The sequence below is a fragment of the Colius striatus genome, chromosome 20 (assembly GCF_028858725.1).
Source record: "Colius striatus isolate bColStr4 chromosome 20, bColStr4.1.hap1, whole genome shotgun sequence".
NCBI lineage: Eukaryota > Metazoa > Chordata > Aves > Coliiformes > Coliidae > Colius > Colius striatus.
The window spans coordinates 1,920,385-1,945,426 of NC_084778.1; the positions used below are offsets into that span (position 1 = coordinate 1,920,385).

General features: G+C 63.6%; 6 protein-coding genes across 6 annotated transcripts; 3 read left to right on the forward strand and 3 right to left on the reverse strand.

Moving 5' to 3' along the window:
* Window positions 1-86: 86 nt before the first annotated feature.
* On the forward strand, window positions 87-4,519 carry LOC104553005 (caspase-1). The gene is made up of 9 exons (XM_062012411.1): window positions 87-875; window positions 1,304-1,576; window positions 1,899-2,035; window positions 2,273-2,449; window positions 2,638-2,872; window positions 2,979-3,131; window positions 3,745-3,854; window positions 4,140-4,245; window positions 4,410-4,519. Exons 1-8 carry the CDS (start codon window positions 869-871, stop codon window positions 4,230-4,232), a joined length of 1,185 nt encoding a protein of 394 aa, XP_061868395.1. The 5' UTR covers window positions 87-868; the 3' UTR covers window positions 4,233-4,245; window positions 4,410-4,519.
* Window positions 4,520-5,131: 612 nt separating this feature from the next.
* Window positions 5,132-7,498, reverse strand: ABHD11 (abhydrolase domain containing 11). Its single transcript, XM_062012435.1, has 6 exons — window positions 7,382-7,498; window positions 7,037-7,172; window positions 6,773-6,946; window positions 6,184-6,354; window positions 5,885-6,066; window positions 5,132-5,638 (listed from the first exon to the last, which is right to left on the reverse strand). The coding sequence occupies exons 1-6, from the start codon at window positions 7,471-7,473 to the stop codon at window positions 5,500-5,502; spliced, it is 894 nt and encodes a 297-aa protein (XP_061868419.1). The 5' UTR covers window positions 7,474-7,498; the 3' UTR covers window positions 5,132-5,499.
* A 996-nt stretch (window positions 7,499-8,494) lies between these two features.
* On the reverse strand, window positions 8,495-9,693 carry CLDN3 (claudin 3). The gene has a single exon (XM_010206159.2). It carries the CDS (start codon window positions 9,534-9,536, stop codon window positions 8,892-8,894), a length of 645 nt encoding a protein of 214 aa, XP_010204461.2. The 5' UTR covers window positions 9,537-9,693; the 3' UTR covers window positions 8,495-8,891.
* A 6,630-nt stretch (window positions 9,694-16,323) lies between these two features.
* On the forward strand, window positions 16,324-16,953 carry LOC133627368 (claudin-4-like). The gene has a single exon (XM_062012394.1). The coding sequence runs from the start codon at window positions 16,324-16,326 to the stop codon at window positions 16,951-16,953; it is 630 nt and encodes a 209-aa protein (XP_061868378.1).
* A 2,853-nt stretch (window positions 16,954-19,806) lies between these two features.
* On the forward strand, window positions 19,807-20,451 carry LOC133627365 (claudin-4-like). Its single transcript, XM_062012362.1, has one exon. The coding sequence runs from the start codon at window positions 19,807-19,809 to the stop codon at window positions 20,449-20,451; it is 645 nt and encodes a 214-aa protein (XP_061868346.1).
* Window positions 20,452-20,951: 500 nt separating this feature from the next.
* On the reverse strand, window positions 20,952-23,186 carry METTL27 (methyltransferase like 27). Its single transcript, XM_062012649.1, has 5 exons — window positions 23,091-23,186; window positions 22,855-22,983; window positions 22,632-22,767; window positions 22,438-22,530; window positions 20,952-22,272 (listed from the first exon to the last, which is right to left on the reverse strand). The coding sequence occupies exons 1-5, from the start codon at window positions 23,184-23,186 to the stop codon at window positions 22,034-22,036; spliced, it is 693 nt and encodes a 230-aa protein (XP_061868633.1). The 3' UTR covers window positions 20,952-22,033.
* Between the last annotated feature and the right edge of the window lie 1,856 nt (window positions 23,187-25,042).

A 25,042-nucleotide genomic window follows, 5' to 3' on the forward strand; every position in this document is an offset into this window, starting at 1 on the left:
TCCAATGAGAAATCACAGCGCGTCCCGCCGCAGCCAATCAGCGGCCGCCAACCCTTCCCCTCAGAAAAGGGCGGGCGGCCACCGGACGACGCCTCATGTGACGGGCCCGGTGACCGGGCCCCCTTCACACCCCCGTGCCCTGCCCGCCCCTGCGCCGGGGGCAGCCCCCTGCGGTGAGGCTCGGAAGAGGAGGGCAGAGGCAGTCCCTACCCGTCCCCGCCCCAAACAGCCTCTGGGTACGTGCTCCTCAGCGTCCTTCCCCGCGGGCAGCAGCCGCGGCCTAGGCCCGGCGGAGCCCCGGCCCCTCCGGAGCCGTGGGCAGGATGGCGCTGGAGGCTTCTCACAGGGGTCACAGAATCGTTTGGGTTGTTAAAGTCCTTGAAGCTGCTGCAGTCCCAGCCCTTCCCTCACGCTGCCAAGCCCACCACAGACCCACAGCCCTCAGCACCTCGCCCCACGGCTTTGGGATCCCTCCAGGGCTGGGCACTCCCCCAGCTCCCTGGGCAGCCTGGCACAGGGGCTGATACCCCTCCCAGGGAAACAGCTCTGCTTCAGCTCCAACCTCAACCTCCTCTGGGGCAACTTCACGCCTTTTCCTCTTGTCCTGTCACTTGTAACTGAAGAGCAGAGAGCGAACCCCAGCTCAATCCAGCCTCCTGTCAGGGCGTTGCAGAGAGTGGTCCTGTCTCCCCTCAGCCCAGTTGGCTTGTAGGCACATGATGGGGTTTAGGAGACCACAGCAGGTTGTGCAGGATACGACAACAGCTCTGAAGTAGGGGCTGAGAGGGCAGAGGAAGTGATGCTTATTTCCTGCCCGCTACCAAAGAAATAGACCTTGTGGCTCCTTTGACAGGATGTGACCTGAGAGATGGCGGGTGAGTACAACCAGTGGTGCTGGGGCTCGGTGGCAGGTCCTGCTGCTTGCTTTGGGCAGCCTGATGCACAGGGACAAGCACTGCATGAAGCCTGGGGCCCAGGTCAGCATCACTGTGTATCTGGGGCTCTGCTTTTTTTTCCAAATGAGGCAACTGAGGCCCTTCCTTTAGGTGTGTAAAAAAAGAGGAGGGGGGAGATGTCAGGGGAAGCCTCCTGGGGTGGGCAGTGAAGCAGGGAGTAGCATCCTGGGTTGGCAGTGAAGGAAGGAGAACACCCAGAGCGGATGCTGTGGGAGGAAATAAAGAAGGTAGCAGCGATGGGAAAGAGGAAGCACCCAGAGCAGGTGGTGGGGCAGCAGGAGCCTTGGTGTGGGGGTAGAGGGAGGCATGGTGCAGGGGCTCCAGGCACTGACTGGGCCATCCTGCAGATAAGCTGCTCCTGAACTCACGGACAGCCTTTGTGGAGCGTGTGAGCAAGCCACTGATCTCAGGGCTGTTGGATGAGCTGCTGGCCCAAGGGGTGCTGAACCAGGAGGAGGTGGATGAGGTGCAGGATCGGTACACGGTGCGTGCTGACAAAGCCCGCTGCCTCATCGACAGCGTGCGCCTGAAGGGCTCCAAGGCCAGCCGCATCTTCATCGAGAGCCTCAGGAAGCGTGATGGCACCTTGGCAGAGCAGCTGGGTCTGGCTGCTGACTCAGGTGAGAGATGAGAGGGCTGTGATCTGTCCCTGGCCATTCTGGGGCTTCTAGCACCTCTGGTGGGATGCTGGTGAGGGGCTTGGCCATGGTGTCCAAGTCCTGAAGGCAAGGGGCGGTTGGGCATCCCTGGTGTCACTGCTCTGCAGCACTGTCTCCCTCAGCATGCAGCAATGACAGGGCTCTCAAGGTAGCTGTCTCCCGTGGGGCTGCACAGGGTTCCCCCAGGGACAGAACCCAGCCCTGCTCAACTGCCTGTGCCCTGCAACAGTCCCCTCTTGCTGCAACTGCTTCCCAGTGTAACTGTGGGACTTTCTGCTTGCAGGGGCCCCCAGTGTGCAGTTGCCCTCCTACAATGCTGAGGCCCCCCTCGGGCCCTCCATCAGCATCCAGGGCCAGCAGTGGATCCAGCAGTGTTCCCTGAGCGAGTACCAGCGCATCAGGGATGCAGAAGGAGACCAGGTGCTGTGGGTAGAGGAGACCAGAGGAAGGCCAGAGTGGGCAGAGGCTTGGGCAGGGGCTTGCCCAGAAAAAACAGGGTCTTCACTGACCCAGGAGCAGGGCAGATGTGGGCAGATGCCCCAGGCACATGTGGTTGCTGCACCCACGGGTGACTTTCTCTGCTATTAGTTGCCTCCCAAAAAAAAAAGGCCCCTGCACCCACCCATAGCTGAGTGTTGCCTCTCCCTGTCCTCACAGATCTACCCCATCCATCTGCCACGGGAGATGCGAACCCGTAGGGCTCTGCTCATCTGCAACATCGAGTTTGAGCACATGAGCCGGCGGAACGGGGCTGAAGTGGATGTGGAGGGCATGATAAAGCTGCTGGAAGGGCTTGACTATGTGGTGGATGTCCATCAAAACTTAACTTCCCAGGTAAAGGACTGCACAAAGCAGCTGCCACCAGCCCCAGGAGTGGCACAGAGACCCTCCTTGCATGCGTTGGTGATGAGGGGCTCAGGCACCACAGGGACAACTCTGTCCCCAGTGGTAGTGGCTCCTACCACAGCTGGTGGTTGGGTCTCCACAGGTGGCTAATGTTCCTTCCTTGTGCTGGTTTGTAGGGGATGGTTGAGGTAATGAAGGATTTTGCAGCCCACAAAGAGCACTGCACCTCTGACAGCACTTTCCTGGTCTTCATGTCCCACGGAGTCAGGGCTGGGATCTGCGGGACCAAGTGCAGAGACGAGACCACAGACATCCTTTCCCTTGACACCATCTACAAGAATTTCAACAACAAGCACTGCCAGGCACTGCTGGGAAAGCCCAAAGTGGTGATTATTCAGTCCTGCCGTGGAGGTGAGTCCCAGCTACAAGGTGCCCGTGAGGCAGGGGAGCCCGCCAGGCTCCCTTGAGTGGGTACGGGATGCCCCATCGTCACTGATGGCTCGCCCTGCCTTCCCAGGAAACGTGGGGTCCGTGATGGTCAGTGATTCTGCAGACCCTGCCATGCCCACTCTCAGCTCAGCTCCCAGGATCCCTGCAGGGCTGGAAGATGATGCAATCTTTGAAGTCCACCTGGAGAGTGATTTTGCCACTCTGCATTCCTCAACACCAGGTAAGCAGTTCCTGGAGACCATTTCCCTGATCAAGAGTCCTGACAGGACACTCATTCCTGATGACACAGGTCTCCTCCACACCATCTCCCCAGAGTGGGTCTCCCCTATCCTGTGACCACTTCTCCAAGAGGCTCTGGAGAAGACAGTGTCCCTCGGTGCCAGAGTAGAAGGCTGCTCCAGGACACCCACAGATCCCTCTTAGCAACACTAGGGCAAGAGCTTTGTGTCTCTGCCTGGCTGCTTTCCTCTGCCCTGGCTCCAGCCCTCCCCACCAGCTCTGCCTGCACTTCTTCCACAACCAATTTATCTCACCTCAGTGGCTGGCCAGGGAAAATCATCCTCTCCTGCTAGATCACAGATGGCTCCAGGCTGTGCCAGCCTGGCAGCTGGCATGGCTGGGAGCATGGGTGAGCAGAGAGGCTTGACAAGAATATTCATGTCACTTGACTTTCCCTGGGATGCCCTGTCCTTTTCCTATGTTGTGGGTCAGATGGGCCAAACATAATGATCTCAGAGAAGATGCCCCAGCCTCCTGCTCCAGTACCCAGTGTTAATTACTGTTGCAGTGAGGGTCACCAGTGAAATCACACTTGGCATCTTCTGTCTCCCCAGATACTGTCTCCTGGAGAAGCTCAGTAACAGGCTCCCTTTTCATCCAGCACCTGATAGAGCAGTTTCGAAACCACGCCTGGAACAGTGACTTACAGGAGCTCTTCCGAAAGGTGAGGCTTTGAAGCTGCAGAAACACTGCTTAGGGCAGAGCTGGGGCCAGAGCAGAACTCAGGCCAGGGCACGTCATTTCTCAGCAGGCCCTTCAGGAACAGGCTCTGTTAAAAAGGGAACTGGTTTGACTTGGAAAGTCAGATGGATCTCTGGAGGCATCACCACCCTGCCTGGCCATGGCATCCCTTGTGGCACTAGACACGTGCCTGGGGATGCCTCCTGCACCCTCCCCACGCTGGGACTGCAGTTGCTCTCATTTCTCCCCGCTGTCTCTCTTGCCCCAGGTCCAATACTCCTTTGGAAAGTTCCCCCGACAGTTGCCGTCACAAGAACGCACGACAATGCTCAGGAAGTTCTACCTGTTCCCAGGCCACTGATCTCCTGCCCACGGTGAGTCTCTTCACATGTGTGTCAGCCTTTTGTGAGTGCCCCAAACCTGCTACCTGGCTGCCAGGGAGGAGTGGGGAGATATTCCCCAAAGATATCTGAAAGACTTACGTGCTGGTAGCCAGGGCTGGGCAAGTGGCCTGACCCCATGCATTTCTTTGGAAAAGGACAAGAGGAAAAGCCAAGAACAGCTCTGCAGACACATGGTCAATCTCCAAACCAGCTACTTGTGCCCCCTCTGCTAGGCAATTCCAAACAGATCTGGAATAAAAGAGTCCTTGGTCCCCTGTCCTCCCTCCTTTTTGTGGCCTCCAAACAATCCCAAACTGAGCAGCAGACACCTGGCTCTGGAGCACCAAATGCAAAGCTGGTTCAGTGTCTCTCAACTGTCCCCAGACAGAGCCTGTCCCGAGTTGCAACAGGGATGATCCATCACCCCCAGAGCCGCTTCCACCTCATCTCTGGCTTCACCCATCATCTAGTAAAGGGATTGTCAGAGCAGATGGCAGCACTCCTCTGCCTTTAGCCCACCGTGGGTGGATGGTTGCTGCAGCTGTCAGTAGCTGCTGTGCCGTTGCCTTCCTGGGGATGCTGAGTAGGTGGAAGGTGTGAAATCAGAGAGAGCTCAGGGAGGAGGGGATGCCTGCCTGGGCAAATGCGCCCCAGGGGGACTTCCATGCCTCCTCCTCGCAAGCTCACAGCACCCCCTTGCTCAGGAGGTGGCTTCCCCTACTCTCTGATCCTCCTGCTGGGAGCCACAAAGATTCCTCAGACCTGTCTTCTGCACGCTGCTGACACAGCTCAGTGTGTTACAGCCCCAGCCAACTGAGAGCCCCTTCCTGTGCCCACTGCTACTCTCCATGGCCACATCCAAACCATTTTCTGCCTTGGCATGGATTAACCTTTATTGCACCATCTGCAAAGTCACATCCAGATCCACAACCAGGTGGTCTTGGCAGCAGAAAAACCAGAGAGCTCTCCTGCCCCTCTGAGGCACTCCAGCAGAGGCAGGACAGGCTGGGCAGTGTCCTGGGGCCGGTGCCATCCCCTGCCCCTGTGAGGTGGCAGGAGAGCTCAGCAGGATGGAGGTACCTCTCTGCTCCAGCTCCAGGTGACCCAGGATGGGAGAAGGCCTTGCATGCAAGATAGCAAAGTGGGCAGCTGGTGCAGGCCAAGCCCCTTCTCACAGAGCAGCACATCACCGCCCAGAGCTGCTCAGGTGCCACGCAGTGCTTGCACAAACGCTGCTCTCCAGGGCTATGGTGGTGGCAGGAAATTGAGGACAGCAGTGATGAATTCTTCAAATTTATCCTGATGGACTATGTGGCCTGCACCTTCGATGTACTGCACATCTGCCTTGGGGAAGAGGCGCTGGATCTCTGGGTAGTCTTTGGAGCTGCAGGACAAGTGAACCCACCATGGGAAGAGTGGTCAGAGGTCCATCCAGGTGCATTCCCTCAGGTAGAGGAGGATCCTGGGTCTGAACACATCCCCTGCCCTGCTGGGAAAGCCCAGGGCTGCCCCCAGGTTACTGCCTCACCCTCCAGCCATTGCCTGCTGGAGGCACAGAGCTCACTCCAGGGCCTTCCCCATCCCAGCATCAAACCACAGACTTTAAACTGCTACTGCTCTCCAGTCCCACCTGATATAGGGCGAGTTAGATCCTCCCAAAAAGAGTGCAGGGCCAGGGTATGGCTTGTGGAAGACAGGGAAGCTCATGATATCTGCCAAGTGGTGGGAAATGGCTTCCAGGTTCACCCGCCAGCCGTAGCGGCCCTCCACCTCCGTCAGGTTGGTGAGGAGGAACTGTCGCAGCTGCGGGAGCTGAGACAGCAGCGAGTGAGCAGGGCTGGAAAGAGTCTCGTAGCCTAAGAGCCCTGTGCTCCAGTCCCAGGGACAAGCTGGGAGCAGAAACCCCAGCCAAGGAGAAGGATTTCCTACCTGGACCACTGGGCTCAGCTGATGATCAGCCAGCTGGCGGGCTGCAGAGCGGGACAGGCCATCCGGGATCTTCACTGACTTCATGGCAGAGATGAAGGCAGAGAATTCAGACACAGGTGCAGTTGAGCCAGGACTAATATCTACGGAGATGAGGCGCTCCACCAGCTCTGGCTGGGGACACAAGCAGGGCAGATGAATGGCAGCTGAAATCCCAACAAGACCAGGCACAGAGCTCTGCTCCCATCCAGACTCCCTGGAGGCTTTTAGCTACCTCCTGCCTCTGCAGAGACCTCCATGTGCCCTTCCCTGACTTTCTCTTTCCCTCTGCCTTAACATGGGGATTGCAATCAAGTGCCAGAGGAACAGGGCAGAGCATGGGCTGGTGCACGGAGACTTGCTCCAACAGCCCACCTCAGTGGGACAACACCGCAGACCATGAGGGAGAAAAGCCACCTGCTGTGGGGGCTGTGGGAAAATCTGTCACTGCTCAGCAGTTCTCACAGGTGTCATCCCCCTTCCTACAGCCTGCAGCTCCAGGAGGCCTTCTGACCTCACTCCCCTCAGCCCTAGGAGCCATATGCCTGCTAACCTGCTGCAAAGCCAGCGTCATGGCCGTCTTGCCCCCCATGCTGTGTCCCAGGAGGATGCACTTGGTGATGCCCAGCCGACTCAGAAGGTTCTGAACATCCAGACTCATTGCTTCATAGGTCATCAACGAGCTGTGTGGGCTGCTGCCATGGTTCCGCGCGTCCACCGTCAGCACCTGCCTGGGCAGGAGCACCACGTCACCCCAGCCCCGCGCACGACCCCCTCCTCTCCCCGCAGTGCTGCCTTCCCCCCACCCGAGCCTCACCTTGCCGCTCCCGCGCCGCGCCAGCGCCTTGGCCACACTCTGGAAGTTGCCGTGGCTACCGAAGAGCCCGTGGAGCAGCACCAGCGGCGGCCGGTCCCCGCGACCCTCCACCTCGGCGTAAACCAGCGGCACCGCGCTACCGGGACACGGAGGGGTCGTGTGTGGGGGCGTGGCCACGGCAGGAGGGGGCGTGGCCAGCGCCGAGTGGGCGGGGCGAGCCGCGCCGTTACCGCTCGGGGGGCGGGGCCAAGCCCCGGGTACCGGCCCCGCCCCTCGTTGAGCCCCGCCCCCGCCTCAGGGCCCCTTCCCGCCACTCTCCCGCCCCGCGCCCCACCGGCTGCTTACGTCACCACGGAGCGGGCGGCGGCGGGCGGCGTGTGCGGGGTTCGCAGCCGCGTCGGTATGGCGGAGGAGCGGCACCGGGACCGGAGCAACATGATGGCGGCGGCGCTCGGCCGCGGCGGCGCGCGCCGGCCGCTGGCCCCGCCCCCTGCCACCGCCTGCCGGCGCCCCCTGGCGGATGGACGGGGCCGCGGTGGCAGGGAGACAAGGTCACCCCCCACTCCCCTCACAGCCCGGGGCGGGAAAGCGCGGCCTCCATTGCCCTCAGCCCCGCGGCCCCGGCCCGGCCGCGGCCCAGGCGGAGCCGAGCCGCCGCCGATCCTTATCGAGCTGCCTCGGGGGCCAGCGGGGCGGCCAAGCGTGAGGGGAACACAGCTGTGGGGGGAATTTGAGCCGGGCGATCGCCTGCCTGCGCGGGGCCCTCGCCGAGACAAAGGGGCCCAGCAGCCTCCTCCCTCCCTCCCGCCCCGACGGTGGATCCCGGGGCCGCGACACCGCCCGCCCCCGGGGCTGTGTTTTCCCCCGACGGTGCGGGCAGCGGGGCAGGCGGCCCCCGGGCAAGGTTGTGGGTGAGCTGCGGAGCTCGCCCGGCCTCGGCCCCCGCTGCCCGCTCGGCCCTGGCCGTGCACCTGCGGCGGCTTCGTGCCTTTGTCCCTGCCCGCTGGAGCGTGGCGGGAGAGGCGGGTTCCGCGGCCGTGCCGACGCGGTGGGAGCAGTTGTGCAAGGCGGCCTCGCCCCGGCTGCTGCTCTTGGGGTGGGGAAGGGGGGGGGAGAGGGAGGGAGAGAACCCCGTGTTCCCCTCTGCAGAGCCAGACTTTGGACCGCTGGGGCAGGGAGTGCCGCAGCCCAGGCTCAGCGGCTCCTCCGCTGCTCCCACCCCGACGGCTGACACGGAGCCCTCCCGGAATGGGCAAGTGGCCCACCTCAAATAGAGACCCCCAGAGTGGGGAGCAGGAAGAGGGGCTGCAACATGAAACCCTCCCCATCCCCAAATCTGATGCTGCTGTGTGGTGGCTCTTTGGAGGAGGCTGTAGCCTCAGCTCCCCCTCCTCTCCATACCCGATGGGATCTCGCCCTCCCCTCCTCCCCCCTGCCACGCTCCAAGGATACTCGGGCTAGCAAAACAGGACACGTTTATTGACAAATGTAACCGGTACAGACCACGCGTAACAGGGACAGATGGTGCCTGGCCGGTGGCGATGGAGGGGGAGGGAGGGGGGCACCGAGAGGGGAGCACCGTCCCCATCCCTGTCTCCGTTCTGTCCCCTCGGCACAGGCAGGGGCACGCCAGGTGCCGCTTCTCCCGCCGACCCGAAACCGCCTCTTGTTTAACCGAAACCGTCTCTATTTACACAGCCTGGCCCTGACCCCGCGGCTGTCCCCGTCCCCTCCTTCGCGCCCCCCCCACCCCGGTGTTGCCGTCCCCGGTCCCTGTGGAGGGTGATGAGGGTCCCGGGTGGGGTCGGGAGGAGTGTGGGATGTCGAGGGGGCTGCCGGGGGGTCCCGAAGGGGCTCAGACATAGTTCCTCTTGTCGTAGCTGGTGACGGCGGAGCGCGGAGCGGAGTAGGCCACCTTGCTGGTGGCGTACCTGTCCTCTTTGGGGGGGCAGGAGCAGCAGAGCAGAGCCCCCCCCAGCAGCAGCAGGGCAGAGGCCGCCCAGCCCACGTAGAGCGAGGTGCCCAGCTCCCTCTTCTGCGGGTCAAGCACCAGCGGGTTGTAGAAATCCCGGATGATGGTGTTGGCCGACCAGGAGACGGGGATGAGGGTCATGACGCCGGAGAGGAGGAAGACGACGCCGGAGACGATGGTGATCTTGGCTTTGGTGCTCTCGTCCTCCACGCAACGGGTGCACTGGGCGCCCACGATGGCCACCATTAAACCCAGCACGGCCAAGACGATGCTGACCACGAGGAGGGCGCGGGCGGCTTGCAGGTCCTGCGGCAGGGCCAGCATGGAGTCGTACACCTTGCACTGCATCTGCCCCGTGCTCTGCACCACGCAGTTCATCCACAGCCCTTCCCAGATGATCTGGGCCGTCACGATGTTGTTGCCGATGAAGGCCGTCACCCTCCACATCGGCAACGCGCAACAGATGATGCTGCACAACCAACCCAGCACCGACAGGGCCACCCCGCCGATCTCCAACCCCATCGACATGGTGCGGCCGCTTCTCTGACGCGCTCAATGGAGGAGAAAAGAATCCACGGACCGTAACCCGTCGCCGCTTGCAGCCCTGGGCGGGGGATCAGCTTACACCTGGGTGCACCTGCCTTTATAGGGGCTGGCGGGGCCAATGCCAGCGCCCGCCCGGGGTGGGGTTTCGCTGCTGGACGCTCCTCTCTCTCTCAGTCTCCTCCGTCACCTGCGTCCCACACCCTCCCCTTTGTTTGCAGAGATGGCGCCTGTTACCAGAGAAAGGAGGGAGGGGAGAAAACTCACCTGCCATCCTCCTTTTTACTTTCAGGGAGATGGGTACTGGCAAACAAAACCCACTCGTTGCTCATCTGGACCTTCTTGGGAAGCTGGAAACTTGCTTTAACCATTTCCCACCCCCTCTCCCTCTTCCAAAAGCTACCAACAGGTCAGAGTTTGGTTTATTTCTTGAGCTTATCAGCACTCACGTTTAACTAGAGTTCAGCAAACGCTGGGCACCTTTGTGTCACTGTGCAAAGTGCAGCTCCCTTGGCTGGGTTGGGATGCTTTGTCCCACGGCTGCTCCCTGACCTGGATGGGGGGGTGCAGGAGGGGGCCAGGCAGAGGGTTCCCCTCTGCCTGGCCCCCTCCTGCACCCCCCCATCCAGGTCAGGGAGTACTGGCAGGGATCCCCCAGCCAGATAATAAATCACTTTACTCATCCTGCTCATATATTTCGGCCTTGAAAGAAGGAGATAAAGCACGTAACCGTCCTGGCAGCGTCACCTCATCCACCTGAGCAGGCAGAGGGAGAAAAAAACATCCAACAACCAACCAAGGCACAGCCCAACGGCTGTGTGTATCCCAACCGTCCACTCCCTGCCCCCCCAAACTCCTGTGCTGCTGGTGTTGCTTCCAGCCCTTCTCCCCCTCAACACACACACTCCTTGTCCTGGCCCCCTCCCCAGGAATGTGGTGTCTGGATGAGGGTTTGCTCCTGCTTGTTCTCTGCCTGTGCTGAAATCTCCCCTACAACTGATTAACTACTGGAGAGGGAATGTGCTGGGATACTGACAGTGTGTGATGGGGAGGAGCTCTGTCTCCTCCTGGCTGTACCCCACAGCGCCCCGACACCCCGTAGGGAGGACAGTCAGCTTTGGGTGCCCTGCAGCACCCCAAAACCCTGTATCTGGCTGGGTCAGCTTCTGCTGCCTTGCAGCACTCTTGAGTCCTCATAGCCAGTGGGCTCTGCCTCTGGCACCCCACAGCACCCCATATCTGACTGGATGGGCTGTAGCATCCCATATCCATACCAGGCAGCACTCTGTACTTGTCCTCCAGCACCCTCTGACCCCTGATATCCAGCCAGGTTAGCCTCTGCCAACCCACAGCATCCCAAAAAATACCCTATCTCTGGCCAGATGGCATCTGTCACCCCCTGGCACCACGATACCCCCTGTATCTGGCACGGTGGGCTTCTAGCACCCCATTGTACCCTAATCACCCCCTCCAAGGACACTCTAAGCCTCCCACAGCCAGGCAAGGGTGACCTTGTATGTGCTGCTGAGAGGGAGCCCACGCACCCTTTGTGCCCTCGTCGCTGGGAAGTGCTGGAGGTGCTGGCGATGGTGGGTATAGGGCCAGGAGTGCTGGGTTGCTGCCGGTGCACGCACAGACACACACACACACACACACACACAACCTCGCACTCCCTCTGCTGGCAGGGACACTGGACACGCAAGACACACAGGCAGACATCAGCGGTACAGCTGCACAGGGCTGTGGGGCAGCAGGTACCCCCGGCAGGGCTGTGGGGCAGGAGGATACGAGGAGCAGGGCTGTGTGGCAATGGGGATACTTCATGCAGGGGCATGGAGCAGGGGGAGATGCCCCAGCCAGAGATGTGAGGCAAGGAGGATACCCCATACAGAGCTGGGGAGCAGGGGGGAACTCAGGTAGGTGTGTGGGCAATGGGAATAACCTAGGCAGGGATGTGGAGTAGGGAGGATACCCCTATTGGGAAGGGATACCCCTGGGTAGGGATGTGGAGCATTGGGAATACTCCAGGCAGGGGTGTGGGATAGAGGGGGATATCCCTGGGTGGGGGATACCCTTGAGCAGGGGGAGGATACTCCTGGGCAGGGGGGATAATTGTGGGTAGCAATGTGGGGCACCAGGGATACCCCTGGGGTAGGGGCTACTGGGGCAGGGATGGGGTGAGCCGTGGCAGGTGAAGCAGCACAGCCCTCGACCCTGCAATCAGAGCCCCACGCGCCGCGTCCCCACTTTGTCATCCCAAATTGCCCAAAGTACAGGCTGCACACGGTGCCGGGGCAGCCGCCTGACTCACGGCAGAGGAAGGGGCACATCACCGAGTTTCGGGGTGCTGGCCACAGCTGCTGCCTCAGGGGACATTCTTGTGGCGAGCAAACTGGCTTCCCTGTGTTTACCCAAAACAGCTGAGCAGGGCCAGCATCCCTGTGAGGGTCCTGGCAGCATCCCTGTGGGGGTCCTAGCCCCATCCCCATGAGGCTTCTGGCAGCATCCCTGTGAGGGTCCTGACCCCATCCCTGTGAGGCTTCTGGCAGCATCCCTGTGAGGGTCCTAGCCCCATCCCTGTGAGGCTTCTGGTCCCATCTCTGTGAGAGTCCTGGCCCTATCGCTGTGAGGCTCCTGGTCCCATCCCCGTGAGGGTCCTGACCCCATCCCCATGAGGATCCTGGCAGCATCCCCATGAGGGTCATAGCAGCACCCTCATCCTTCCTGCTGCTGTGCCCCCCACTCTGGTGAAGCCCCTCTGCTCTCCCTGGGAAGCATCACCCACAGCAGGTCCCCTGGCATGGTGACACGGTGTGGTAGCCTTATGAAACCACCCCACTGACACGAGGACAGGTTTGCTCCCCACCATGAGGTGCTGGATGGAGCTCAGACCCAAAGCTCGCAGGTGCATCACTGGTTCGGTGACCTCCTGGCACGGAGGGGACACCCACTGCAGACATCCCCCATCCCCAGCGCACACCCAGCCCCCAGCACCCCCGGGGCTGAGCGGGAGGTGACAGCAGAAACTGCGGCGGGTGCCGCGGGGCCGCGTCCCGCTCACGTGCGCCCGACAGCCCGCGCAGGGTTGGGGTGTTCCCCCCTCCCCTCCCCTCGCCTGCGGTCTCGGCAGTGACGGCGCGTTTCCCCCCCCCGGGGGAGTCGGGTCGGGCCGGTAAATGCCGCCTCGGCTGCTTATATTTCAGGCGCGGGGCTGCTGGCTCTGCCCGGACCAGGGCACACAGGCAGCCCATTGTTGAAGCCCCTTCGGTGACGGCGGAGAGCAGGTAAGGCGGCTCCCGGCATCAATGGCAGCTCTGTCTGCCGGTGTGTGTGGGGGGAAACGGAGCCACCGGCAGCGCCGGCGCCCGGGCGGCACAAGGGGATGTGGGGAGATGGGGGGCGGCGGGGGGCACGGTCCGGCGGCGGCTGGCAGCTGACCCAGGGGATGCAGCCGGGGCATTCCCACCCTGACAGCCTGAGATTGGCTTCCCGGCTGCTTTGCTGCGGTATCCCCCTTCCCCCGAGCACCGCCTGCGGGGGGACCCCCATTACCCCGCTCGCATCCCCCTTCCTGAGCCCTCGCCGCCGCCTCCCCTATCCCTTTGACAACCACCCCAGCTGCACTTGTGCTTATTTATTCTGTTCAGAGCCACTTGTTGCTGAGCAAATTGGACAGGGCTTGTATTTTTGGACCCGCTTCAGCCTAAAGCTCCCGTTTCTGTGGCAGCACTCGCTGCCTGAGGCTGCACCCCCGGGACCCCGCAGCTCCCGGTGTGCGGCTCCTCTCCTGCCGAGCCGATAAGACTTTTGCCTTCCCGTAGTGAGAAACAACCTGACTCTGCATATTTGAGCTGCTCGGGGCGGGGGGTTGTGTTGGGCAAGGACGTTTTTTGAGAACATTCAGTCTCTGGGCTGCCGGTAACTAATCCCCGGCTGGCGGCAGGGACAGGCTGCCCAGCGCCGTGCCGGCTGAGCAGGGCTGGTGGCCGTGCATCACTCAGCGGATCTGAGGCTGGAGATCCTGTTGGATCACCTCTTGCTGGCAAGTCTCACCTGCCTTTTCGGGCCTTTTGGACCTCGAGGTAGTTGGGGCAGCGAGTTCCTGTAGGGAAAGTGGGGGCTGAAGGGCTCTTGGCTCAGTATCACAGGGCTGAGCTGGTGCCAGGCTCGTGTGTGAGGTGGGAATGGCACTTGTGTCCCAGGTGGGGATGTCTCGGAGCTCTTTGGCAGAGCATTTGTGGCAGAGCGTGCCTGTCCTGGTGGGGTGTCCTCTGCCTGGAGCAAGGTCAGGGTGGCAGAGCCTCCGGCACCTGTGGTTCCTGGCAGCATGGTGACAGTGGGTTTAATGGCACCTCCCTGCCTGGGGACGGCCTCTCTGCCCACGGGGCTGCAGCGTCCCCATCCTGTTGAAGCAGAGGCAGTTGGCAGAGGGCATTGCCATGAAGGGCTGGTGGTTGATGTGCCAGTGCAGGAGCTCTACTGTCACTCCATTAGTGAGTGGTAGAGCAGAGACAGGAGCTCAGGTCACCCCATCCTGCAGATCCCGCTGGGTTCTGGGGCAGCTGCTTGGTGGTGGAGGCTCAGGGTGGGTCGAGTGCTCTGTTTCGGGGTGGAGGAGCTCCCTGCTGAGCTGACATGGTCCCATCAGGACACGTCCCTGCACCACATCTCCTTGCAGGTGGCACTGGGACAAAGCTGGGGTTGAGGTCCTGCAAGATGCACCCAAGGGGTGCTCAGGCAACTGGGACGGGGCTGTGGGGCTGGTGTCCATGCGGTGACAGCCCTGACGGCCGCGGTGCCGTGGTCCTGCCCGTGCTGCAGCCGCTTCCCCTGGCTCAGCAGGTGCTGGGGACACGGGGCTGGCTGTGCTGGCCGGGTGAGTGCGTGGGGGACGTGGGGAAGGGCACGGGGGCAGCTGCCAGTTTGCATATATGTCACGTTCTGGTTTTAATGACAGTAATTGGCTGTCAGAGGGCTGCTCTGGCGCCTGCTCCTGCTCTGAGGGGGACGTGAGTGGCTCAGGCGTTTGATGCTCCCCGTGCAGAGGAGTCCTTGTCCCCACCTTGCCATTTGTCCCCAGCCCAGAGGCATGTCCCCACGTGCCTGCAGGGACACGGCCTGCCCAAGGTGCACACACACACCCGGGCGCGTGCCTCTCGCCAACCCCAAATCATTTGGTGGTTACAGGAGCCGTCTGGGAGGTGAAAGCCATGCTCAGCCTCAGGCAGAGTCCTGCCCTGGCGGGGTGCTCCAGAGCTTCGGATTAAAGGGAGTCCTTGACCACAAGGCTCTGGCCCCCGGGGTGGGCACACTGGTATGTGAGCAATGCAGGCGCTCCCTGACAGAGCATCCAGCAGTGCCAGGGTGTTTGGGTGGCTCCTCTGCCCAGGGCAGGCAGCCTGGACCCTGGCTCGTCCCCACAGGTCAGGGTCTGCGGCCAAACCTGGGTCCCCAAATGCCTGGGCACTGTCCTGCTCACTCCTGCCTTACTGGGCACCAGATGCCATTGGCATCCTCGTGGCACTGCAGTGCATAGACCACCTGGCTTGTCCCACTGCTTTAGGGCACGATGCCCGAGGTTGTCCCAGTGAGGGCAACAACAGCTCTAGAGCCGTCACACCAACTGAGGAACACGAGTGACGGGATCCTGTCAGTAACCTGCTGCTCAGGAAAACCGAGATAAGCCCAGGCCCTCTTATCTCTCCCAGAGGCCTGGGATTAAGCTGGGGTGGTGAAACGGTGCAATGTCCGTCCGTTCAACCTGTCGCTCTGTCCAGCCTCCTGCTGAGCCTCTGCAGGTGCTGGAGGCCCTTTGGAGGCAGCAGGGAGGGGATGTGTGTGTGGGAGCTCACGGATGCCCAAAGCATTGGCATCGGCACTGGTACGGGCACAGCCTGGCCAGCGGGTACAGAGGGTTGTGCCAAAATGCTGCCAGCACCACATGGCCCTGCACAGGGTCACCTCAAGGCCACCTCTGTCCCCTGCAGCCCCAGCAGGCAGCGGGCTGGTGTCAGGGCTGGTGTCACTGCCCTGTGAGCAGTGGCTTGGTGGCAGAGCACCAGGTGGGGTAGGATTTGGGGTCTGCCCCCTCCCTCACCCCGGGCAGCGCCGTCTCTCCTCCGTGGGGAACCAGCAGCTGCTCCAACCGGTTTGCAGGTCTGGGCGGTGACACCTCCTGCCCGAGGCCCGATGGAGGGCTGGGAAGAGCTGGTACGGACGCCAAGGGACAAACAAGAGCCGCTTGTGTCCCGCTGGGCACGGAGCCCAGCAGCGGGGCAGGGACAGCGTGCTGCTCCCCTGGCATGAGGCTGCGAGGGGCTGGAGGCCGCCAGAACAGCTCTTGCAGGAGCTGGAGGGAAACTGAGGCACAAAACCATAGAGGGACCCCATCTGGGTGATGGAGCAAGAGGCACTGGCAGCGATGGCAGAGACATCCCGGCTCTTCCCCTCCCGCATCCCTGGCTGAGTGCCAGCAGCTGCCCTTGGCGTCTCCTGCCTGCTCACGGACACGGCCCCGCGCCTGCGTGGCCTGATCCCGGTCCCCTGTGTCCTCCTCCCTGGGAGCAGCCGGGATATTAAGTGTCATCGCTTCGGGGAGAAACAACAAGCGGAGGAATCCTGGGAAACTGGTTTTACCCCTCAGTCCGGTGCAGGCGGCAGAACGGCGGCGGCAGCCGGTGCTCCTCCCTCGGCAAAGGCATATAACGCCGTCCATGGTCCCGGGAGCCCGCAGTGCGCTGCGGGAGGTGGGCAGGGGCACGGGCGGCGAGCGATGGCCTCCATGGGGCTGCAGGTGCTGGGCATTGCCCTGTCCGTCATCGGCTGGCTGGCCTCCATCCTCTGCTGCGCCCTGCCCATGTGGAGGGAGACGGCTTTCGTCGGCAACAACATCGTGGTGGCCCAGATCATCTGGGAAGGGCTGTGGATGAACTGCGTGGTGCAGAGCACGGGGCAGATGCAGTGCAAGGTGTACGAGTCCATGCTGGCCCTGCCGCAGGACCTGCAAGCCGCCCGCGCCATGGTGGTGGTGGCCATCGTGCTGGCCGTGCTGGGCACCCTGCTCGCCGTCACCGGCGGCAAGTGCACCAACTGCGTGGAGGACGAGAGCGCCAAAGCCAGGGTCATGATCCTCTCGGGCATCATCTTCCTCATCGCCGGCGTCCTCATGCTCATCCCCGTCTCTTGGTCGGCAAACAGCATCATCCGGGACTTCTACAACCCGCTGGTCACCGACTCGCAGAAGCGCGACCTGGGCTCGTCCCTCTACGTGGGCTGGGCGGCCTCTGCCCTGCTGCTGCTGGGCGGGGGGATCCTGTGCTGCTCCTGCCCCCCTCGCGGCGAGAAGCCCTACGCTGCCAAGTTCACGGCTGCTCGCTCCTTGCCAGCCAGCAACTACGTCTAGGAGCCGCTGCGCCCGCTTGGACCTCCCCCAGCCGTACCGGGACCTCCCGGGTGCCCCTGGCCCGCAGAGTCCCCGGCCGGGGATGGAGACTTGTGCGCCGGGGCGGTGCGAGGGACGGCAGACAGAGCCGCCTCTGTTCACCGGGGGATTGGCGCCGGCTCTTTAATCTCGACTGAGACGGGAACAGGCAGATCCTGTCTTGCCTGCCCCCCCCGGCGGGGTCCCACTGCCCCCGGAGCTATGGCATGTCCGAAAGCCCACCCGATAGCCGCCTTGGAGCATCTCCTGGCTCCGGGTCTCGGGCTGTGCCATGTGCCGGTGGCGTTCCCGGTGACAAGGGGGGGTCTCGCCAGGCTGAACCTCCCCCGGGATGCTCCGGTCAGCAGCGGCCGTGGGGATACGCGATCTGTCTCACGCAGTCACGGGGGCTCTGGCAGGGTCTCGAGGGGCGGTGGGGGCTCCCGCCTGCCTCTACCCTCAATCCTGACTTTGACCTACTTTCGGGGCTCACAGCGGCTCTACAGGCGGCTGGTTCTCGCGGCAGCTTCTCGGGGCGCGGGCATCATTATCTTGGGAGTGGGAAGGCAGCGGCCGGGCTGGGTGAACCGGTCGGGGAGGCAGGAGCAGAGAGGGGCTGTGCGGCCGCACGGAGAGGGGGAGACCCGGCCCTGTCCCGTGGGGTGCCCTCAGCCCCTCGCAGACCTTGGCTGGCGATGCCCCCGCCCCGGGTTGTGCCGCCGACTGTCCCCGCGCCGCAGCCTTCCCGCATTAAACGGCAGCTGCTCAGCCCCCGCTGTGCTTCGTTCTCTTTCCCCGCTCCAACAGCCGCCCCGGTGTCGGGACAGCCCCGCGCTCCTGTGCCGCGGCGCCTCCGTCCCCCCGAGACCCCCCAGCTCTGCCCGGCTGCCCCTGAGCCTGCTCCTGCCCTGGCATCACCCGCTGCTCCCCTTCCCAGCCCCGGCGTGGAGACGTGAAAACGGATGCCTCCAACGCCTTGGAGCTCCGGGCGTGGGGTCGGGGCTGTCCCACACCTCCCGGTGTGATCCCACCCGGGCAGGAAGGTTCCAGGCGCCGGCGAGGGCGGGTCGGGACGCGCTGGCCCCGGGGCTACCTGAGAGCAGCCCGGGGCCAGCGTGGGCAATGCCGGCTGCTTTGCCTATCTCACTCCTGGCATGGCAAGTTGGGCTGGGGCACGGTTGCCTCTCACGTGGCTCAGGAACATCCTTCCCTCCCGCCTCCTGTGTGAGCACGAGGAGTGTCCCATTCGGGTCTGGGGGCTCGGTAGCTCTCAGCTCCCATCGGTGGGAGCAGGAGTGGTGGGAAACGTGTCTGTGGCCTCATGGTGCTGGTGGCTGAGTGGAAACGTGAGCGTGAGGCTCAGTCCCACTGTGAGTGGGTGTGTGCCCTGTTTGGGATGTCTCCTGTGGTGCCTCTGGCCGGGAAAGGGCACATGGGGTGGCTTCCCACCGTCCTGGCACGCCGGCTCTCCCTTCTGGCTGGAGACAGGGGCTTTACTTTTGGCTCAGAGGAAGCAGGAGAGGTAAAAGCCCAGTGGTGGATGCCCATTGTGATGCCAAGGGATGAAAGGTGCTGGGGAAGGAGTGAGGACTCTGGGTGAGGACAGCACGGAGAAACCGAAACCGGGCCGGGAGAAAGGACAGCGAAAGCTCTGCTGAGTGCAGGGTGTGCCGAAACCGCAGCTCATAAACACCCCGGGCTCTGGTTCCAGCCACCCAGCACCAGCACAGCGACCCGGGGCTGCCCTCTGCCCCATGGCCTCGGCCACAGAGCCAGAGCCCGTGGTGCTGTGCGCTCTGTCACCTTGCTTTGGCCAACCCCTCTTACACGGGGTCACCCTGTGCTTTGCAGCCCCTCACCAGGGGGCTGCTGTCCCGGTGCTGCTGCCGGTGTGAGGGAAGAGTGGCCAGTGCTGCACATGCTGAGCACCACAGCCGGGGGCAGACACACAGAGCTGAGCTCTGACCCATTTCCAGCACCTCAGGAAAGAAATCCCGGGTGCAAAGGGTGCTGCAGTGCAGCTGCTGAGGGCAAAGCAAAACCTGGCCTTGAACAGGGGGCAGACAGTGTCGTGGTGAGGGCAGGAGGCAGCTGAGCAGCTCAGCAGCAGTGCCCGTGGCACGATGCCCAAGGAGGCTCAGCACCAGCAGTGGAGCAGGGCATGGGGTGAGGGCTGGGGGGTGGCTGTCACAGCAGGACACGGGGTGAGTGTGAAGTGGTGGGGTCTGTGCTTTGGAGTGTGTTGGGACTGGCACAGTGAGCCCCCCACCCTGCTCACCAGAAGCCACCCCCTCCCTAACGCTTGCCATATGCTGGGACTGGGCAAAGGGCAGCCCTGTGCCGTGGGGAAGTCGTAGGGAAACATGACATGGAGGCTTTCTGCACCCCAACCTCCTCAGGACTTGGCTTCTCAGTGCCCCATGTGTCCCCATGCCACCCTGCAGCCATGCCTCATGTGTCCCATGCCATCCTGCAACAATGCCCCATGTGTCCCCACACCACCCTGCAGCAATGCCCCATGCCCTGTGCCACCCTGCAGCAATGCCTCATGACCCATGTGTCCCCATGCCACCCTGCAGCAATGCCCCATGCCCTGTGCCACCCTGCAGCAATGCTCCATGACCTGTGCCACCCTGCAGCAATGCCCCATGTCCTGTGCCACCCTGCAGCAATGCTCCATGCCCTGTGCCACCCTGCAGCCATGCCCCACGTGTCCCCACACCCCCCTGCAGCCATTCCCAGCTGGAAGGGGAGCAGGATGGGTGCAGCCCCCCGGAGCTGCCCTGGCTCGGGGCCGGGGGCTGACGGCTGTGCCCTGTCCCGCAGGTGCTGCCCATGGCGACGATGACGATGCAGCTGGGAGGGCTGGTGCTGGCCCTGCTGGGCTGGCTGGGCTCCATCCTCACCTGCACCCTGCCCATGTGGAAGGTGACGGCTTTCATCGGCTCCAACATCGTGGTGGCCCAGGTGTTCTGGGAAGGGCTGTGGATGAACTGCGTGTACGAGAGCACGGGGCAGATGCAGTGCAAGGGCTACGACTCCCTGCTGGAGCTCACCTCGGACCTGCAGGCAGCCAGGGCCCTGGTGGTCACCTCCATCTTCGCCTCCCTGTTCGCCTTCCTCACGGCCATGTCTGGCGCCGACTGCACCCGCTGCGTGGATGACAGCAGCACCAAGAGCAGGATCTCCCTCGTGGCCGGTGTCATCTTCATCCTGGCCAGCATCATGCTGCTCATCCCAGTCTCCTGGTCTGCCAACAGCATCGTCAGCAACTTCTACAACCCCATGGTGCCCCAGGCCCTCAAGAGAGAGCTGGGCTCTGCTCTCTACATCGGCTGGGCCTCCAGCGCCCTCCTGCTCTTCGGTGGGGGCATCCTGTGCTGCTCAGGACCCCCGTCCCAGCAGGACCCCTACCCCAACAAGTACAGAGGGGTGAAAGGCTGCAGCCCCATGGGTTACCCCATGAAGGACTATGTGTGAGCCAGTGTGCCCAGGTACCAGCCCCCAGGAGAGCACCCACCGTCCCCGTCCTGCCCCCCCGCCCGTCCCTACGCTGGATGCACCCCCATCGTCCCCCCCCCGTGTGCCCCCCCAGGGGACTATAAAGATCTTGGTGCCACTGAGGCTGCCTGGGCTCATTTCAGTGAGGGGAGGAGGGTGACGTGTCCTCTGGGTGCCACGGGCAGCTGCCCCAGAGCCTGGCACATCCCTGTGTCCCCATGAGGATGTGGTAGCAGCCAGCCAGGGTGCTCCCTGCATAGCCCCTAGCAGGGAAACTGAGGCAGGGAGAGGGTGCTGAGAGCCAAGATGGACATGAGGGGACACCAGGCTCCCAGAGTTTGGTCCTTTGAGTTCTCAGGGACTGGGAGGGGACCCCAGAGAAAGGCCAAATCCCCCCTCCCCAGCTCCTGGCCACCCTCCCCTGCCCACCCCAGAGGGTCTGCAGCTCTACAACAACAGAGGGCAGGCAGCAGAGGCAGAGGGTTTATTCAACAAGTGCAGGGATGGGGACAGCCACGAATCCTGGCTGCCCAGAGGACAGTGCTGGGGACAATCAGGGGGAGAGGGTAGCAGGGCAGCTACCCCTGACAGGCACAGGGACCCCAAGACCTGAGGGGGAGCAATGTGGAGAGGTGACAAGAGCCATGGTGAGGGTGAGAGATGAGGGATGGCCCAGGATGGGGGACAGGGACAGACGCAGCCACGACCTCCTGCCTGGGAAAGGCTCTCAAGTGGAAGGAAGAAACCTGTTGCCCAGGGCCATGGGAACAGGATGAGCAGGAACCAGTCTGGGGGAAGAGAAAAGGAAACAAAACCAAACATCCCAGCGAGAGATTTGGGTAAGAAACTTCCCAAGGGAGCAGTGGAGGAGGAAGGGCGGAGGCAGCATGGCAGGGGCTCGGGGAACAGGCAGGGCAGGCGATGCCAGGCAGCCCCTGGCTGGGGAGAGGCCACTGGCTCCTGCAAGTCCCTTCCAGCCTCGATTCCCACCCAGAGCATCAGCTACAAAGCCACAGGAAAATCAGAGGCTTCAGCAGCTGCTGTGGGATGAAAGGCTGATGGGTGCTGGGAAAAGCTGCTCTGGCTGGGCGTCATCTTGGCACAGCTGCTCCTGCTTTGGGCCTGGGGGTGTCTTGGTAACTCCTGGGGAGGATGGGGATGGGGATCCACCTCCAACAGTCCCCCAGGAAAGATCACAGGGGAGATCACAGGCTGGGGGAAATGAAGGAACCAGATTTTGACCGTAAGGGCTGAGAGGTGGGTGCAGCAGGGAAACCACATCCTGGGTGGGAGGCAACAGAGGAGCCAGGTGGGGCTGCAAGATGCCACAGGGAAGGCCAAGGTGTTGGGGACCGTACCTGAATGTCACAGCTTATGGTAGTGCTGGGAGACCTCCCCCACGTGGAGCAGGCAAAGTCCCCAGGGCTCAGACCTTGAGGGGAAGGAGCCAGGGAAGGGAATGGGGAAGCTCCCCAAAACCAGGCACCTCCCAGCAGCTGCCCTTGGGCTGCGTTTCACAAGGGGCCAAGTGCTCACCCCCCTCCCTGAGCTGCTGCAGCTCTCAGCTCTCCTCCAGGGGCAGGAGGCGGCATCTCTGATAGATGTAGACCACCCCAGAGATGTAGCCAGTGCCCTTGGTGCTCTCCTCCTCGGAGGTGGCTCTCTCCCAGTACTCCACCTCCTGGGCCAGGACCTTCTGGCAGGCTCCATTCTTCTCCAGCCTCTTGAGCAGCGCCTCCAGCTCCGCCTTGTAGCGCAGGTTGGAGGGGTTGCTCCTGGTCGTCAGGCAGAGGAAGCCTCCTGCAGGGAGAGGAGCCGGGTGTCGGCGCCGCCGGGGGTCCCTGCAGCCCCCCCCGGCACAGATCCCCCTGCCCTGGCCGGGACGGGACCCACGTGTGCCGGGACTCGCTCTCCCGCTCCCGGCGGGGAGGGGACGGAGGGGGACACCCCCCAATGCCCCCTCACCGGGCTTGGTGACCCGCAGCAGCTCCAGCACGGCCACACTCGGCACCTGCCCCTCGCTCAGGGCTCCCACGGCCGTCACGGCGTCGTAGTGCTCTGCGGGGACACGCGGGGCGTCACCGGGGGGACACGCGGAGCGTCACCGGAGGGACCCCACCGGGGCAGCACCCCCCCGGCTCCCGGTGCCGTCCCGTTACCTGAGGGCGCGGGCAGCGGCTCCTGGCCCAGGACGCACCGCTGCAGCTGCCGGTAGAGGCCGGTGCTCCGCGCCCGCTCCAGCATCCCCGCGCTGCCGTCCACGCCGTGCAGGCAGCGGAAACCGCGGCGCCGGAGCTGCGGGGACAGACGGACCCGTTACCGACCCGTTACCGACCCGCCCCGTCCCACCCCCAACCTCTCCCGCCCCGTCCCTCCCGGTACCTCCCGCGCTACGAGCCCGGTGCCGCAGCCCACGTCGAGCAGCCGCGCTCCGGCGGGCGGGGCGGGGAAGGCGAAAGCGAGTGAAGCGGCGGCCAAGTGCGGGGCGCGGTACTCCAGCGCCGCCACATCCTGCGGGGACACGGCGCTCAGCGCGGACACGGCACTCAGCGGGGACACGGCGCTCAGCGCGGACACGGCCAGCGGAGCGGCCCCGGCCCCGGCCCCGCTGCCGGCACCTGCTCGTAGAGGCCGGCCCAGCCGTCGTACAGCCGCAGCCGCTCCCGCCGCCCCGCGCCGCCCCGCGCCGCCCGCTCCCGCGCCGCCGCTCGCATCGCCGCTCTGCCCCCGGCGCTCCCATTGGCTCCGTGCCCCGCCGCGGCCCCGCCCACAGCGCTCCCATTGGCTCCGTGCCCCGCCGCGGCCCCGCCCACAGCGCTCCCATTGGCTCCGTGCCCCGCCGCGGCCCCGCCCGCAGCGCTCCCATTGGCTCCGTGCCCCGCCGCGGCCCCGCCCTCAGCGCTCCCATTGGCTCCGTGCCCCACCGCGGCCCCGCCCACAGCGCTCCCATTGGCTCCGTGCCCCGCCGCGGCCCCGCCCACAGCGCTCCCATTGGCTCCGTGCCCCGCCGCGGCCCCGCCCCCGCCGTCCCATTGGCTGTTTGCTGCCTCGCCCCGCCCCGTCCCCGCCGGCGCGGGGTGTCCCGGGCGGGTGGCGCGGGCGGGTGGCGGGAGCGGAGCGATGGGAGGTGGCAGCGAGTGTCCCGGGGGATGCGGCGTGAAGCGGCTCGTGCGTGGCACCCAGAGCCCCGGGAGAGCTGTGGCCGAGTGTCCCCGGTCGCCACTCAGCCCCCGTCCCGCCGCGCCGCTGCTGCTGCTCTGCCGGCGCTGGGGACCGGCCGTTCCTCACCGCACCGATGTCCCCGCGCAGCTCATCCTGCAGCCCCTTGCGCCAGCCCTGGCTGCTGTGCTCGCACCTCCGCCACCATCCGCGTCTTGCACTCGGAGCCCCCAGCCCGCCGTGCCACGTTCCTGTGCCTGCACCCGAACCCATCCTGGTGACATCCCGACGCTGAGCAGCTCTCCCAGCGCCTGGGGAGAGGGAACCCACCCCTGGGGCAAGTCCTTCACGTCCTGGCGTGTCCACTCATGCCCAGCCACGCAGCCCTTCCCAGGGGCTGGCGGTTCCCTTGCCCGTGGGTGAGGTGTGCGGAGCGTGGGGCAGGGGATGGCAGCACGCTGTGAGCCGGGACGGACACCTCGGCTATGGCAAACTTGGGGTTGGCTCACGGGAAGGACAAGAAACACGACTGAGCAGCACATGGAGCTGATTCATGGCTGGCTGGGCTGGGAAGGGTTGTGCTCCTGCCAGCTGCCTGTGCCACACGCAGCCCCCCAGACCTGACACGTTCCCCAACACCCCCTGAGAGCCTCTTCCCTCACCCAACACCCCCTGAGAGCCTCTTCCCTCACACAATACACCCTGAGAGCCTCTTCCCTCACACAATACACCCTGAGAGCCTCTTCCCTCACCCAACACACCCTGAGAGCTTCTTCCTTCACCCAACACACCCTGAGAGCCTCTTCCCTCACACAATACACCCTGAGAGCCTCTTCCCTCACACAATACACCCTGAGAGCCTCTTCCCTCACCCAACACACCCTGAGAGCTTCTTCCTTCACCCAACACCCCCTGAGAGCTTCTTCCTTCACCCAACACCCCCTGAGAGCCTCTTCCCTCACACAATACACCCTGAGAGCCTCTTCCCTCACCCAACACATCCTGAGAGCCTCTTCCCTCACACAATACACCCTGAGAGCCTCTTCCCTCACCCAACACATCCTGAGTCCTGTTCCTTCACCCAACACACCCTGAGAGCCTCTTCCCTCACCCAATACACCCTGAGAGCCTCTTCCCTCACCCAATACATCCTGAGTCCTCTTCCCTCACCCAACACCCCCTGAGAGCCTCTTCCCTCACCCAATACACCCTGAGAGCCTCTTCCCTCACCCAACACCCCCTGAGAGCCTCTTCCCTCACACAATACACCCTGAGAGCCTCTTCCCTCACCCAACACATCCTGAGAGCCTCTTCCCTCACCCAACACACCCTGAGTCCTCTTCCTTCACCCAACACATCCTGGGAGCCTCTTCCCTCACCCAACACACCCTGAGTCCTGTTCCTTCACCCA